General features: G+C 39.9%; 1 protein-coding gene across 3 annotated transcripts in view; it reads right to left on the reverse strand.

Moving 5' to 3' along the window:
- Nucleotides 1-3,488: 3,488 nt before the first annotated feature.
- Nucleotides 3,489-16,380, reverse strand: part of LOC132762956 (phosphatidylinositol-binding clathrin assembly protein-like) — a 55,151-nt gene continuing 42,259 nt past the window's right edge. For 2 of the 3 annotated variants that reach the window (XM_060756223.2, XM_060756221.2), the window contains exons 15-20: nucleotides 14,631-14,747; nucleotides 14,472-14,502; nucleotides 12,624-12,756; nucleotides 11,494-11,550; nucleotides 9,483-9,590; nucleotides 3,489-8,077 (exon numbers count right to left, since the gene is read on the reverse strand). In XM_060756223.2, coding sequence (XP_060612206.1) covers nucleotides 8,063-8,077; nucleotides 9,483-9,590; nucleotides 11,494-11,550; nucleotides 12,624-12,756; nucleotides 14,472-14,502; nucleotides 14,631-14,747 — 461 coding nt within the window. In that variant the 3' untranslated portion in view covers nucleotides 3,489-8,062. The remainder of the gene's footprint in view (nucleotides 8,078-9,482; nucleotides 9,591-11,493; nucleotides 11,551-12,623; nucleotides 12,757-14,471; nucleotides 14,503-14,630; nucleotides 14,748-16,380) is intronic. The other variant, XM_060756222.2, reaches the window with a different exon arrangement.

The raw sequence follows: 16,380 nt of genomic DNA on the forward strand, positions 1-16,380 counted from the left end.
AAGCAGTACATTATGGTCAAAAAAGTCTAATTACATCTTCAAAGTCCAGAGCAGTATTTCTATTCCTAGTTTCCAGTAACTGTAGCAAGAGCATGCACAGTTTCGATCACTCAGCAATCTCATCTTTAGAGTGGAAATAAGCAACTGATACATGACGCAGTTCAATGTTATCATCACAAACGCAAGCCATTTAAGAAAGTTTTCCCTTTTATGTACAAATAAAAGCACCGATCCACAGTGCGTTCAGCTCTAAAATTTGAAACCTAACTTTCCCTAACACAAGAAACAAACAAATTAAAAAAATCCACAGATCTGTATTTAATTTTAAAGTCAAGGAAAGTATACTTGCTTTTTTTAAAAAAACTCTACACATTTTTACTATATGCAGAGAACTCAAATATCTTTATTGATTTTTCTTTTTCTTTTTTTTAGAAATGAATGCATATGTAGAAAAAAAAGGAAGCCAGCTTTAGAAGAGACATTTTCAAGTATGATGTTATATGTATTCAGTTCACATCACAATGTTTTTCTTCTTAGGGCAACTCAATGGTGGACATTCTTATCTAATGACACATTGTTTATGAAATATGATGGAAGCAGTATCTGATTTTAGCAACTATCATTTCATTATTAGTTTCAAAACTGATATGCCTTGGGTTGCCAAAGTAAAAGTAGGTAAGGTTTCTGTACCTTTAATGGTTGAGTAGAAAAGGGTATTTTGGCAGGGGTTGCTTGTTATCCAGCAATATCTTCTGAAATTTCCTCTTCTAAAAAAAGGATTTAACACACTAGAGCAGCATTTCTCAACCTGGGGGTCGGATTGTGAGGGGGGTTCAGAGGGGTCACCAAAGATCATCAGAAATCACATATTTCTGATGGTCTTAGGAACTCCTTTGGCAGAGAAAGCTGAAGATCTCTCAGCCTGTCTTTCTCTTCATTTTTGGAAGTAAACAAGAGCAACCCAGCTCAAGTCTAGGACATGCAAACTTCTGTTTCAGGTGACAATCCTTACCTGAGATCAGGGGCCACTGAATTCAACAAACCAGACTTCTCATGCCCCTTCTACACTGCCATATAATCCAGATTGTTCCAAGCAAATAATCTGGATTTTATATGGCAGTGTAGAGGGGACCTCAGTGGAGAGGCATGGTATCACTCATGTGTTATCTGACTTAAGGACAACCTTGTAAGAGGAACACTACAACACTACTCCCCTGGTAAATATATCAGGGCACAGTTGCAATGAAACTATTAATTTGATGTGTTACTCAAGCATTCTAATGTTCTCAACATGTTCACAATGAAGTTGTTAAAATGCAACTTAGCTTCCAGAAAGGAGAATTAGTTTGGGCACTATCTCATGAACAAGCTCACTTACGCAGCACAGAAGTAAATCCCGGATAAATGTGTGTAGGAATGAGCCATCAACCTCCGGACAACATGTCCTAGGATTCACTGGGATGTTATTTTTATAGTTAACCTTCTGCGGTGGCATAATGAGTGAACTGCTGACCTTAAAGTCAGTGGTTTGAATCTAAGAGATGGGGTGAGCTCCCATCTGTCAGCTCCGGCTTCCCATGAGACATGAGAGAAGCCTCCCACAGGATGCCAAAACATCCAGGCGTTCTTTGAGCAACGCCCCTGAAAACTGCTGACCTGAAGGTCAAATCCACGAGACGGGTTGAGCTCCCATCTGTCAGCTCCAACTTCCCATGAGACATGAGTGAAGCCTCCCACAGGATGCCAAAACATCCAGGCGTTCTTTGGGCAACGCCCTGAAAACTGCTGACCTGAAGGTCAGTGGTTCAAATCCACGAAATGGGGTGAGCTCCCATCTGTCAGCTCCAGCTTCCCATGAGACAAGCCTCCCACAGGATGCCAAAACATCCAGGTGTTCTTTGGACAACGCCCTTGAGAACAGCCAATTCTCTCACACCAGAGGCGACTTGCAGTTTCTCAAGTTGCTTCTGACACAATTAAAAAAAAACTTAATCCATTAATAGAATATACAGGGTTAGTCAAAATGCATAGGCCAATAAGCCATTCAATTGAATGGCTTATTGGCCTATGCATTTTGACTAACCCTGTATATCAATCTGGGTGGTGGGGCTATTATGGAGTATATATGATGGATAGTTTTATTACCATTCAATACAACCCAGACTCTCCAGACGGTTCTATTATAACACCACTAGCATCACTGTAAACAAACTTTAGCCAACTGGAAGTGGAAAACAGTACAGCTTTCTGTACATTGATCATTTCTGGGGTAATTCTAGCCATGGCGATTTCAAAAGCATTTCCAAATAATTTAACACAGTGACAACCACCAATCTACTAGAAAAAAATGACATCTTAAGGGAAGATAGCTACTAATTTTGGCTGCAAGAATCGCCAGCAATGACTGAATGTTGCTGACTTGGGTCGTATATTCTGCTCTGACAGCCCAGACAAAAAGCAAAGGCAACATCCCAGGATGCACTGGCCAGCCAGGAAACTGAGACCCCTCACCTCCTCCATTAGAAATCGGACAAATTAACACGATCAAGTTAATATCATTAAGGGAAAGACCAATTAAACACTAACTGCAGTTTCAAAGCAATATTTACAGATGACACCAACAAATGCTTTGAATGCAATTGCTCCAGTCAACAAAACCAGAATTACTTAGCTGAGTAGAAGGAGCGTTGTGTGATGGAATGAGGAAAATAGAAGTCTGTTTAGACACTGGAAGAAATCCCACCTGTAAAACAGGTCACTGCTTCTTAAAATGCTTCTGATCCAGGTTAGATTCTGGTTACAGCAAATGCTATATGTAAAATATACTGTATGTTTCTTAAGCTATGCATTGAGAGGGAACAGAAGGCATTTTCCCCTCCTCAATATACCAAGGACCAGATCCATCTTTGTTGTTCACTGATTAAAGTTGTCCCCGGTGGTGCAGTGGGTTAAACCTTTGTGCCTCCGGGGAGTGGGGTGAGCTCCCAGCTGTCAGCTCCAGCTTCTTATGCGGGGACATTAGAGAAGCCTCCCACAAGGATGATAAACATCAAAAACATCTGGGCTATGTCATTGCAGAAGGCCAATTATCTCACACCAGAAGCGACTTGCAGTTTCTCAAGTCGCTCCTGACATGAAAAAAAACTGATTAAAATATTTTTTCCCCCTTTCAGCTCATGGACCACCACTTTGGGGACACAGACCTTCTGGACATCACCATGTTAATGCATTTCTCAATGCAAACTACTGGAGGAGAGGCATAGAATAGGTTGCACACGTTAAGTGGAAGCAAAAAGGTGATATTGTCGGTATCACTGCTTAAAAAAACCTCCAACTGTGGGACAATATGGATATGGATATTGCAGAATCTTTTCCTTGTTTAATGCAGGCACATACTGTATTAAACTGTATTTAAAAATGGGGTGCTGGAAAAAAATATTTAAATATTAGGGACCTTTACAGACAATACTGAAATGAAATGGAAAGGAGAATGTCTAAATATTGAGGGTTTATACATCATATTTGTATCACAAAAGGATTATTATGAACCATAATTCCATTAAAATCAACACTAATTAGTGTATAATACTGTATAAAGCACATAAAACATATAAAAAAACATACTTTCCGCTGGAGAGTCCAAGCTGCTTGCTCTCTGAGGAGACGGGTCTTGCGTGAAGTTCCCTGCTGTGAGATCGCAGCCAGTAAAAGTAATAAATTAAATACAATTAAGCTGAATTATTAGAAAATAATCAGGGAAAGGAGGGGGTTAAGAAGTGTCCTGCTTATTTTACAGTCTCAAACTTTACATGGCCATAAACTCAAGTTAATTCGAGTTAAGAAAAAAGGTAAAGGTTTGCCCATTAAGTTTAGTCGTATCAGACTCTGGGGGGTGGTGCTCATCTCCATTTCGAAGCCAAAGAGCCCGCGTTGTCTGTAGACACCTCCAAGGTCATGTGGCCAGCATGACTGCATAGGGCTCTATTACCTTCCTGCAGTAACGGTACCTATTGATCTACTTACATTTGCATGTTTTCGAACTACTAGGTTGGCAGAAGCTGGGGCTAACAGCAGGAGCTCACCCCACTCCCCAGATTTGAACCGCAACCTTTCGGTCAGCAAGTTCAGCAGCTCAGCCGTTTAACTTGCTATGCAACCAGTGGATCCTAGAATTGTTATAAAATCCATGTTATTTAAAATTGATCTAAACTGGTGTAAAAGACCAGAAATTGGTTGGAAGCAAGATGATACAATCCTAAATGAGGATTGGTTGCGTTAACTCGCTTTAGAAAAAAAAAAGGAAAGGTCCCACAAGGAAGCCACTTCAGCTTTTTGATAGGACCACAATAAATATGGGTTTTTGGACAAACATTAAAGGCAAAGGCCCTTGAAACAGTCACTTTCCACATTTAATTACATGCATCCAGTTTACTCCTTTTGGCCAGGACATGTTCCAAGATTTGGTCTAAAACATTTTTTTCCCCAACTTGCAACATTTAGTCCGTACAAAGTTAGTGGTTACAAATTGCAAACACATATGTAAAAAAATTGATTTCTTAAAAAATCATGTTTAGTTTGACAGAACAAGTATATCCTTTTTGAAGCAAGCATATTTTTGTTTTTCTTTACATTCTTGGCACAATATTAACAAACACAAAAGACACTTACAGAGAAAAAGACTGGGCTTCGAGAATCCGACACAGAGCCTGATCCACAAAAAAAAGGATTTGTCGATGCAACCCTTTTGGAAACCAAACCAAACCAAACCAAAGGGCCACAACTTGGCAAACACTTTGAAGAATGAGCTCAAGTGCTGCATTTCAAGCGATTTTCATGGCAAGGGCAAAGCTTTAGGAAAGTAATCATTGTGTTGGCATTAACAGATCATATTTTTGGCAGTTATTGCTACTGTGGATGGATCTGAAAGGAGAAAACGATCTCCACAGTGACCAGAAGGGGATCCTCGTCTTTGTCTGACTGTTTAGTTTGTTGTCAAAGGCTTTCATGGCCGGAATCACTGGGTTGCTGTGAGTTTTCCGTCCTATATGGCCATGTTGCACAAATCTTGGACTGGCCTTTTAAATTTTAATTGCCTTGAACAGGCAGGATTATTTTTAATATATGTGTGTTATGCGACAATGTTTTTATGTTTATATTTTGTATGGTTATGTTGTTTTTACTCTATGTTTTGTGATGTTACTTGGGAACCACTCTGAGTGCCCTCGGGGAGCGGTATATAAATAAAGTTTATTATTATTATTATTATTATTATTATTATTATTATTATTATGTTCCAGAAGCATTCTCTCCTGACATTTCGCCCACATCTATGGCTGGCATCTATATTGGTGGTGAGGTCTGTTGGAAACTAGGCAAGTGATGTTTACGTATCTGTGGAATGTCTAGGGTAGGAGAAAAAACTCTTATCTGCTTGAGGCAAATGTGAATGTTGCAATTGACCACCTTGATTATCACTGAATAGCCTTGCAGCTTCAAAGCCTGGCTGCTTCCGGCCTGAGGGGGATTCATTGTTGAGAGGTGTTTGCTGGCCCTTACTGATTCATGTCTGGAATTCCCCTGTTTTTGAGTGTTGCTCTTTTGTTTACTGTCCCGATTGTTAGAGGTTTTTTTTTAATACTGCTCACCAGATTTTGTTCATTTTTGTGGTTTCCTCTCCTTTGTGTTGAAATTGTCCACATGCTTGTGGATTTCAATGGCCTCTCTGTGTAGTCTGACATGGTGTTGTTAGAGTGGTCCAGCATTTCTGTGTTCTCTAATAGTATGTTGTGTCCAGGTTGGTTCATCTGGTGCTCTGCTATGGCTGACTTCTCTGGTTGAAGTAGTCTACAGTGCCTTTCATGTTCCTCGATTTGTGTTTGGGCAATGTTGTGTCTGGTGGTCCCTATGACTTGACTTGTCCACAGCTGCATGGTATACGGTAGACTTCTGTCTAGATGAGAGCATCCCTCTTGTCCTTTGCTGAATGTAGCATTTGATGGATTTTCTTAGTCGGTCTGTAGATAGTTTGTAGGTTGTGTTTCTTCATCAGCTTCCCTATGCGGTCAGTGGTTTTCTTGATGTACGCAGGGAAATTCCAGACATAAATCAATCAGGGCCAGCTAACACCTCCCAACAATGGATTCCCCCAGGCAGCAATCAGCTAAGCTTTGAAGCTGCAAGACTATTAAATCCTAATCAAGGTGGTCAACTGCAACTGTTGAAATTTACCAGAGTCTTGTGGTTTTAAATGGCTTCTTTGTTTAGTCTGACATGGTTGTTATTAGAGTGGTCCAGCATTTCTGCGTTCTCAAAAAAATATGCTTTGTCAAGCTTGGTTCATCAGCCAGGCTTTAAAGCTACAAGGCCATTAAATACTAATCAAGGTGGTCAATTGCAACATTCACACTTGCCACCAACAAAAAAGAGTTTTCTCCCACTCTGGACATTATTCCACAGGTATATAAATCTCACTTGCCTAGTTTCCAACAAACCCCTCAAACTCTGAGGATGCCTGCCATAGATGTGGATGGAACATCAGGAGAGAATGCTTCTGGAACATGGCCATACATCCCGGAAAACTCACAGCAACCTGTTCTTTAGTAAAAAAATAATAATAAAAAGTTGTCTTGTAGCCTCTCCTCCTAAATATGCCCTGAATGCCTCCTGTCAAACAATACAGGAACCTTTCTAATGTTGATTTCTTGCCATTTGTGGATGTTTTGAAAAACCATGGACTGTCAGGCTTTATCGTCACACATCTCAACGCTTTCCTACATTGCAATGATAATAATAATAATATTCCACATTATTTTTCAAGGATAATAGTCTGAACGTTTCGATACAAAAGAAACGTGAGCTCAATTTCATAAAAGCAGTACAACATTTGCATCGTGTATGTATGTAGGAAGAGAAAGGTTTTTGTAGCGCTGGAGAAAATTTGTACTCAAAGGTATACAAATATGTACAATCACCCCCTACCCCCACCCCCACCCCAGGACCCCAAAGTTCTTTCGATGTTTTTGCTCTTTTGTGTGTGTTCCTCTTCCACACAATGAGGATTATGAAACAAAAGACAGAGGGGTTTTTTTCAGGAATACGAATTTCCAGTTCTTAAAGTGCAGCATGTAACTAAGGAGCCCCTAAGAAAATGCTGTCCAACCTACTTCTCCGATAAAGGGCCAAAGAAAAAGGTTCTTTAAAAAGCTTCCCAGACTCTTGTACTTCCCAGGCTGCCTATAAACGTTACTTTCTGGGATACGAAAGGCAACTCTTAGCTCAATGCTGCTGTTGGTACATAAAGGAAGCACAGCTATGGCCACCCGTGCCGGACACTTCACCTCATACGAATAAACGCACTACAAATATTATCGTACTTCCCTCGGACTACAAAGCGCACTTTCAGCAAAGGAGGACCCTTTTGCTGCCGTGCCAGCTGATTCAGGGTTCTTTCCCACCCCCCCAACGAATGGTCTACATTTGAGTTAAAAATCGATTCACAGCATTTTTAAACTCACAGTACAAAAATTGCGAATTAGAAGAAGCTCATCTAACATGAGAAAAAGCAGTCACACGATACCGGCGTTCATGATGCAGGGCGAAATTCGTATTCGATCAGGCACTCCCTTACAAAGAGAGAGTATCTGCAAGGTTTATTGCTCGACTTCATGATTCTATCGGCCTCGGACGTCGGGGGGAAATAAATAGACATACTACGCACCCTCCGCTGGCTCGCCGTAGCCCAGCGGGCGGATGGAAATGCCGCAAGGAACTCTCAAGTTGGCTCTTCCTTAATAAAAGGGAAAAGTTGGGGGTTTCTTTTCACACTCAGCTGACCCTTCAGCGTCAACGCATTTCGGCGTTCCACACTATTCAAAACCAAACATGATTTCATACCATAGTTGACTGTTGTAATTAAGAATCTCTAAAGCACAGCAATTCAAAGTAATGTATATTGTACGGAGGGGGAGGCAGGTAATGCGCCCTGGTGAAGACCGCCGCTTCCAAGTCCCGTCTCCTTTCTACCAATATTTGGTTGTCAAAGTGTCTCGCTGCTTTGGCAGATCTACATAAACTGTATCTGAAAGAGAAGAAATCCCATTGAATTGATACTATTCACAAACATAACCATTCACTGTACATACTCGAGTATAAGGTTGGTAAAGGTTGTCCCCTGACATTAAGTCCAGTCATGTCTGATTCTGAGGTGTGGTACTCATCTCCATTTCTAAGCCGAAGAGCCGGCGTTGTCCATAGACACCTCCAAGGTCATGTGGCTGGCATGACTGCATGGAGCGCCGTTACCTTCCCGCCGAAGCGGTACCTATTTATATACTCACATTTGCATGTTTTCGACCTGCTACATTGGCAGAAGCTAGGGCTGACAGCAGAAGCTCATGCCACTCCTTTTGGTCAACAAGCTCAGCAGCTCAGCGCTTTAACCCACTGCGCCACCGGGAGCTCCTTATACTCGAGTATAAGCCAGCCCAAATATAAGCCAATTCACCTAATTTTACCACAGAAAACTGGGAAATACTGTATATACTAGAATACCGTATATACTCAAGTATAAGCTGACCCAACTATAAGTCAAGGCACCAGATTTCACCACAGAAAACGTACTGTCTCGAGTATAAGCCAAGGGTGGGAAATACAGAAGCTACTGGTAAAATTCAAAATAAAAATAGATACCAATAAAATTACATTAACTGAGGCATCAGGAGGTTAAATGTTTTTGAATATTTACATAAAACTGTAATTTAAGATAAAACTGTCCAACTCTGATTAAATCATTATTCTAACCTTCTTCAATGCAAATGTGCTTACGTATCCTTCCAATAATAATAGAGTAAAATAATGGAAATGTAATAACAACAGTAATAATAGAGTAAAATAATAAATGTAATAATAATAGTAATAGAGAAAAATAATACATGTAATAATGACATTAGAGTACAATAATAAATGTAATAATAATGATTGAGAAAATAATAAATGTAATAATAATAATAAATGGAGTAAAGTAATAAATGTAATAAAATAATATTCATAACAGAGCAAAATAATAAATAACTTTGACTCGAGTATAAGCTGTGGGGAGCCTTTTCAGCCTTAAAAAAGTGCTGAAAACTCATCTTATACTCAAGTATATACGGTACATTGTAAATAGCCCTAAATCTCTTCCTAGGATTATGGGTGAATAATTTAAGATTATTAGGACATTGCTAATGACAAGTAATACACTTTTTACACAGTAGTAGAGTCATCGGAATAAGGAAACTCTCGCCCCTTATACTAACTGCTATTCTAATCCAAACTGAACTAAACTGGACTATGAGTCTACACAGACCATATAATGCAGTTCAATCTGCATTAGAATGTCAGTGTGGATGGGGACCTATATCTTATAATATACCCTGTGCAACGGGAAATACACAGAATGTCAACTAAGGACGTAACACACATGGGATGCGGAAGAAACTTGCCTGTGTTCCAGAAATAGGTGCAAAAGGATTTGTCGGCCTTAGACCTGTTTGAGTATAAATCATAGGCTGGGGTGCCATAATAGGTGTTGCTCCAATCTGTGTAGGTACCTGCGCGAAAGAAAGAGGGGTATTATGTAGCACCACTGAGTTTCTCTCCCAACTTGAAAATGATACTCTCAGTCAAGGATTTTCCAATTCAGACCCCCTTTGGCCTGATAAATGTTTACGTGACCCTGGGTATATAGGTATATCAAACAGGTATAAAGATAAAACATTGTCTGATAACAAATCAGAATTTGCAAGGCTGGTTAAACAGGCTGGCTTTCCTTTATATCAAGTCCAGCTGAAGCATCTTCTGCAGAATTCCACTGTAAAGGCTGCACAACAGATTTGTGTCAATGCTTAAAGTTCAGAAAACCTTTTACTGTTGCCAAATTTTTCAAGACCCCAACATTGAGCAAAGAAGGGCCCCATTTAGGGTTTGGACCCACATGCTCTGAGTCAAAGAAAGAAATGTGTACAGCAATCTTCAAACCATACAAGTTTATGTTAACTGGTAGCAAGACAACAGTAGCTTGCAGATAAATGAACACATGGAATTGCCCCTTTCCAAGTCACACCATTGGCACCAACCCAATTGCTTTGACAGGGAGCAGTATTCCAAACAGATTACTTTCCCAGGTTTTATTAGATTTTTTAAATAAAAGAGCTTAAGGACAGAACTTGAGATATTTGCATGAATGGAGGCTTTAGGGCAGCGTTTCTCAACTGGGGGTCAGGACCCCCGAGGGGGTGTCATAGAGGTCGCCAAAGACCATCAGTATTTTCTGTTGGTGATGGAGATCCTGTGTGGGAAGTTTGGCCCAATTCTTTTGTTGGTGGGGTACAGAATGCTCTTTGATTGTAGGTGAACTATAAATCCTGCAACTAAAACCCCCAAATGTCATGTTCTATTTTCCCCAAACTCCACCAGTGTTCATATTTGGGCATTGATATTTGTGCCAAGTTTGGTTCAGATCCATCGTTGTTGAGTGCACCATGCTCTCTGGATGTAGGTGAACTACAACTCCAAAACTCAAGGTCAATGTCCACCAAACCCTTCCAGGATTTTCCATTGGTCATGGGAGTTCCGTGTGCCAGGTTTGGTTCAATTCCATTGTTGGTAGAATTCAGAATGCTATTTGATTGTAGGTGAACTATACATCCCAGCAACTACAACTCTCAAATGGCAAAAATCAATCCCCCACAACCCCACCAATATTCAAATTTGGACATATCAGGTATTTGTGCCAAATTTGGTCCAGTGAACGAAAATCAATCCTGCATATCTGATATTTACATTACGATTCATAACAGTAGCAAAATTACAGTTATGAAGTAGCAACAAAATAATTTTATGCTTGGGGGGGTCACTACAACATAAGGAACTGTATTAAGGGGTCGCGGCATTAGGAAGGTTGAGAAACACTGCTTTAGGGGGCAGCATCCAGCTCTCTGCCAAGAATCATGTTTTCATTTTGCAAAAGTATTTAGATGGGGGAAAGTATTTAATGGAAGATGCATACTATCTTAGATCTCTGGATATTTACATTACGATTCATAACAGTAGCAAAATTACAGTTATGAAGAAGCAATAAAAATAATTTCATGGTTGAGGGTCACTACAACATGAGGAACTATATTAAGGGGTCGAGACACTAGGAAGGTTGAGAAACACTACTTTAGGGAGCAGCATCTAGCTCTCTGCCAAGAATCATGTTTTCATTTTGCAAAAGTATTTAGATGGGGGAAAGTATTTAATGGGAGATGCATACTACCTTAAATCTCTGGAAAAAAAGTTTCCCCATGTTGAATGGATTTGGGGAATGGGGAAAGGATGGGGAGAGAGCTCAAAGTCACCAGAGAATCTGCCATTCTTTCTCATTGAGATTCCACTATACCAGTTGTATAAAAATCAAAGAAGAATACTTCTGTCATTCAGATTACAAGTGTAAACAGTGGGCAACCTTACCATTCCATACAGAGGCACTTGAGGTGTATTCACTGGGTAGGTTACTGGAGCAGGTACCTTGAATAGTGGGAGAAAGGAAACAAAAGGGTGAACCATTTTGTTACAAACTATACTGACAGGTTGGCGAAATGGTTTGAAAATACAACTTGAAATTTATACCAAGCTCATAGCGGGAGAAGCGGGGGGAGAGCTTACATAAGCAGAATAAGATACTTCATTCTGGCATGGCAAAGATAGACAATTACTGGGAAAAAGAATGATACCAGAATGAACTTTCACAAAGAACAAAACATCCTAGTTTTGAGGTTAACTATCCTCAGAGCATCTGTTGGAAATTGCAACCTTCTCAAGCCTCCTCTATTTAATGTTATGTCTGTTTATAATGTGTCGTTTTATTTCCTGAAGTGTATGTCTTCTTTGGTTTGTAGTTTCCTTAGCTCTATGTACTTGAAGCAGTGAGAGGGGCTGCAGGTCACATGACTGTTTAGAATGCATATTAAACATGATGACAGTTGAGGAAGGACAGTTAAGGCTTGAGTCAGTTAGAATACAGATGTCAGTATTAGAAATTAGAAGACAGTTAAGGCCTGAGTCAGTTAGAATACAGATGTCAGTGTTAGAAGTTAGAAAACTATTGATGCTGGAGTTACTTTGAAAGCTGGCTCTTATGAAAGAGAACTGTACAGAGCAATATAGTTTTTGAAGAGACTGTTAAAGACAATAAGTTAAAAATACAAACTGAAACGTTTCAAAGCTTAACCTGATAAGAAATGTACCTGTATATTTAGATATATGAATATATGAGTGAAACAAACAAGTGATTTTAAAAGAAGTCTACTTGAATCTTTGTCTGCTGAAAGAACTAAATTGAAACAAGAATATTTATGAGCCCAGTAAACATCCATTACTCAATAAACTAAAAGAACACCTTCATATCTCCGCTACTCTATAGGTTATGATCCTAACAGGTAATAATCCATATTCCAATAGAATCAGAAGGGCGTATCCAAGCACTTTCTCACTGGCTGCACCAAATACTGTATTTTATTCCCCATGGCAAATGTATACACCCAGGTACTAAGGGGCAAATACTATGACAAGCCTTTACAAATAAGTTAAACTCAACGCACTGAAGACGTTACCATCTGTGGCGCAGGAGGCATCGGGACCGTGTTCCATGTCGTTGCGGTGCTTGTTTTGGCCTGCCAGTTGGTTCCCCCAGTCAGTTTCTTCTCTGTAGGCTGGCTCCACTGCATATCAGACCTGGAAGGGAACGCATACAGTTGAACTGCCACACATAGGAAACAAAGCTAAAGAGCAACAGAACAATTATGTTAAGCACAATTTTTTTTGTCCCAGTTACAAAACATCACACATTCCATATGCTGAAAAAAAAAGAGATGTACCTATTGCTAACACCATGTTTAATTGAATTGATTCTGTTAATTCCAGGCTCACAGAAGTGGTTAGTTCTTGGAACAACATCCTCCCCTCCCCCCCCCCCCCCCCCATATATTTAGTAAAGGTAAAGGTTTCCCCTTGACATTAAGTCTAGTTGTGTCCTACTCTGTGTGTTGGTGCTCATCTCCATTTCTAAGCTGAAGAGCCAGCATTATTTGGAGACACCTCCAAGGTCATGTGGCCAGCATGACTGCATGGAGCGCCGTTACATTCCCACAGAAGCAGTATCTATTGATCTCATGTTTTTGAACTGCTAGGTTGGCAGAAGCTGGGGCTAACAACAGAAAATCACCCTGTTCCTCTGATTCAAACTGCCAACCTTTCGGTCAGCAAGTTCAGCAGCTCAGCTGTGACACCTAACAACAACTTTATTTATATTCCACCCTATCTCCCCAGCAAATCAAAGCAATGGCCTTCAAGCTTCAGGCTTTTTCTACAATTAGGGTGAACCACACACTATTAACTATAAAAGGTGAGCTTTGGGATTCCAAACATGGGGCACCGTCAACACAACAACAATAACAACAACAACAACAACTTTATTTATATTCCACCCTATCTCCCCGGGGGGGACTCGGCAGATTGGAATGGAGAAGGGAGGGAGAAAAAGGAGGGAAGGAAGAGAAAGGAAAGGGAAAAAGATATAAGGAAGGGGAAGAAAAGGAAAAGGAAGAAATGATAAAAGGGCAGTGACCCTCTGACATCTGGGCAATATCATATAATCCAGTAGTACTAAGTATTGTTGTTGTTATTGTATCCTGCTTTCTCTCTCTAAAAAGGGTCTCAAAATTCCTCATAAGATACCACTTTTGCATTGAGGAATCTTTCAAAAGAGATTTGCGATCTATGGTGGAAATTAGGCTTTTTTGATTTTTTAAAAGTTCAAAACTTGTGTCGGCTGGTGGTTCAATTTGGAAGTCAATTCCAATTTTCACAGAAAAAAAATTCACAACTTTTCGAAACTTCCAAGACTCCCGAGTCCTTCCTTAATGGGTTGAAAGTGTTATTTCCTGTTTCACTGGGTGGTCTTTACTTTGAAAGTAGTTGTTTTACTCCAGAAAAGGGGGGAGGAGCAAAGGCAGGAAATTCATCCAGTCTGGTTTAAAATGCTTCCCAGACTTGAGACCAGAAGCGGGGAAAAACTGGATCATGTCGACTCACTTACTGCTTCGTAACAGAAATGGCGGGAAAAGCTTCGGAAGGGCAAAGGGTTTCCTTAAAAACTTCGAAATCACTTTAAAAAGCAAATCTTTCCAAATTTATTCCAAATTACGAAGATTCCGACCGAACCTAACCATGTCTAGTGGAAATATGTGCTCTTAAGGGGAGAATGGAAGAAACACCTCTAAGGTCTAACACCTTCTTAAGCTTCTGGATCTTAGTACACCTGCTATTCAGAAACAGTATGAAATATTTCAAAATTCCCTTTTGCATACTATCTTAGCAACCCACATAACATGACCTAAAGTACTGTTAACAATGCATAACTAAACAAAGACAAGATAGAAATATCTCACTTTTTGGATGGCGTTCCACCAAAGCCAAGATCTGTAACAAAAAGATACAAGTATAAAATTAAGCATTGATTTATTATTATTCAAAGTATTTCAATAAGACCTGGAATTTGTCCATACAATAAATATGGAGGTATTTTCAAATTAAGGCGTTGCACTTACTTCCTACAAGATTAGCAAGCGAAGAGTCGAGATCGTTGGCCAAAATCTTCCCACTTTGGTGACTGATTAAAGCCCCTCTCTGGTTTTGTACTGGTACTACTGGCTGCAATACATCCTCTGGAAAATAAAGAACTGGAAGGGAGGAGAACAAAAAATATTAATAAAGTTATTCATTCTGAACTAAAACTGTAACATGAAAAACAGGAAACAGCACTCCAATCCTGAAATCCCTAGAACACACACAACGCAAGATTAGCCGTGCAGAAATAGATAAATATGCTGACATTGTAAAGCTCAACTAAATGGATAGGCTTGTATTTCAATTACGTTGGGACCTGTAATTATTGTGAGCAAAGAGAGACTTTGGAGAGCCTCTTGTTTGATGGCTGACTTTCATTTTGAAACATCTTAAGGATTAAATACACAAGTTAAAACCCACATGAGTCCTGAGGGGAAAAAATGGATTCTGGACCAATTTCTACAGAGATGCAGGAAGGTAAAGCTTTGAAATGTTGAAATTGGTATTTTTTTAAAAAGTACAGTAGGCCCTCCACATTTGCCTATGAATTTGATTATTTTATGGATTTGATTAAAACATGTCTAGGAAACTCTATCGAAAGCTGTCCACAGGGCCATGCTGAAAGACCTAGAGATCTTTATCTCAGGTAGGAAAATAATGTTTTTTTGTGTGTGTTGTCAAAGACTTTCATGGCCAGAATCACTGGGTTGCTTAGAATTTTCCAGGCTGTATAGCCATGTTCCAGAAGCATTCTCTCCTGTCGTTTCACCTGCATGTATGGCAGGCATCCCCAGAGGTTGAGAGGTCTGTTGGAAACTAGGTAACTGAGGTTTATATATCTGTGGAATGTCTGGGGTGGAAGAAAGAACTCTTGTCTGCTAGAGACAAGTGTGAATGTTGCCACTGGCTACCTGGATTAGCACTGAATGGACTACAGGTTCAAAGCCTGGCTGCTTCCTGCCCGGGGGAATCCTCTGTTGGGAGGTATTAGCTATCCCGGATTGTTTCATGCCTGAAATTTCCCTGTTTTTGAATGTTGTTCTTTATTTACTGTCCTGATTTACAGAAATGCTGGGCCACTCTAACAACCATCGTGTCAGACTACACAGAGAAACCACTAATATTTATTTATTTATTTGACTAGTCATAGGACCATTTCAAATACAACATGAATAAAATGCAAGGCAAAAAGGAGAGGACAGCAGTTGGCCTTCTATTTACAGTCAGAGTCTTATTGTCTTACAGAGAAACTACTAAAATCCACAAGCATGTGGACAATTTCAACAGAAAGGAGAAAACCATGAAAATGAACAAAATCTGGCTACCAGTATTTTTAAAAAACTGTAAAATTAGTAAATAAAGAACAACACTGAAAAAATGGGGAAATTCCAGGCATGAAACAATCAGTGTCAGCTAACACCTACAAGCTAACACCTACCTGCTTCCCTCAGGCAGGAAGCAGCCAGGCTTTGAAGCTTCAAGGCCATTCAATAATAATCAAGGTGGCCAATTGCAACATTCACACTTGCCTCCAAGAGGCAAGAGGTCTTTCTTCCACCCTGGACATTCCACAAATATATAAACCCGATTTTCCTAGTTTCCAACAGACCCCACAACCTCTGAAGATGCTTGCCTAGATGTAGGCAAAACACCAGAGAGATTGCTTCTGGAACATGGCCATACAGCCCGGAAAACACACAACAACCCAGTGATTTTTAAATTTGCATAATT

This window comes from Anolis sagrei, chromosome 10, assembly GCF_037176765.1.
Source record: "Anolis sagrei isolate rAnoSag1 chromosome 10, rAnoSag1.mat, whole genome shotgun sequence".
NCBI classification, from domain to species: domain Eukaryota; kingdom Metazoa; phylum Chordata; class Lepidosauria; order Squamata; family Dactyloidae; genus Anolis; species Anolis sagrei.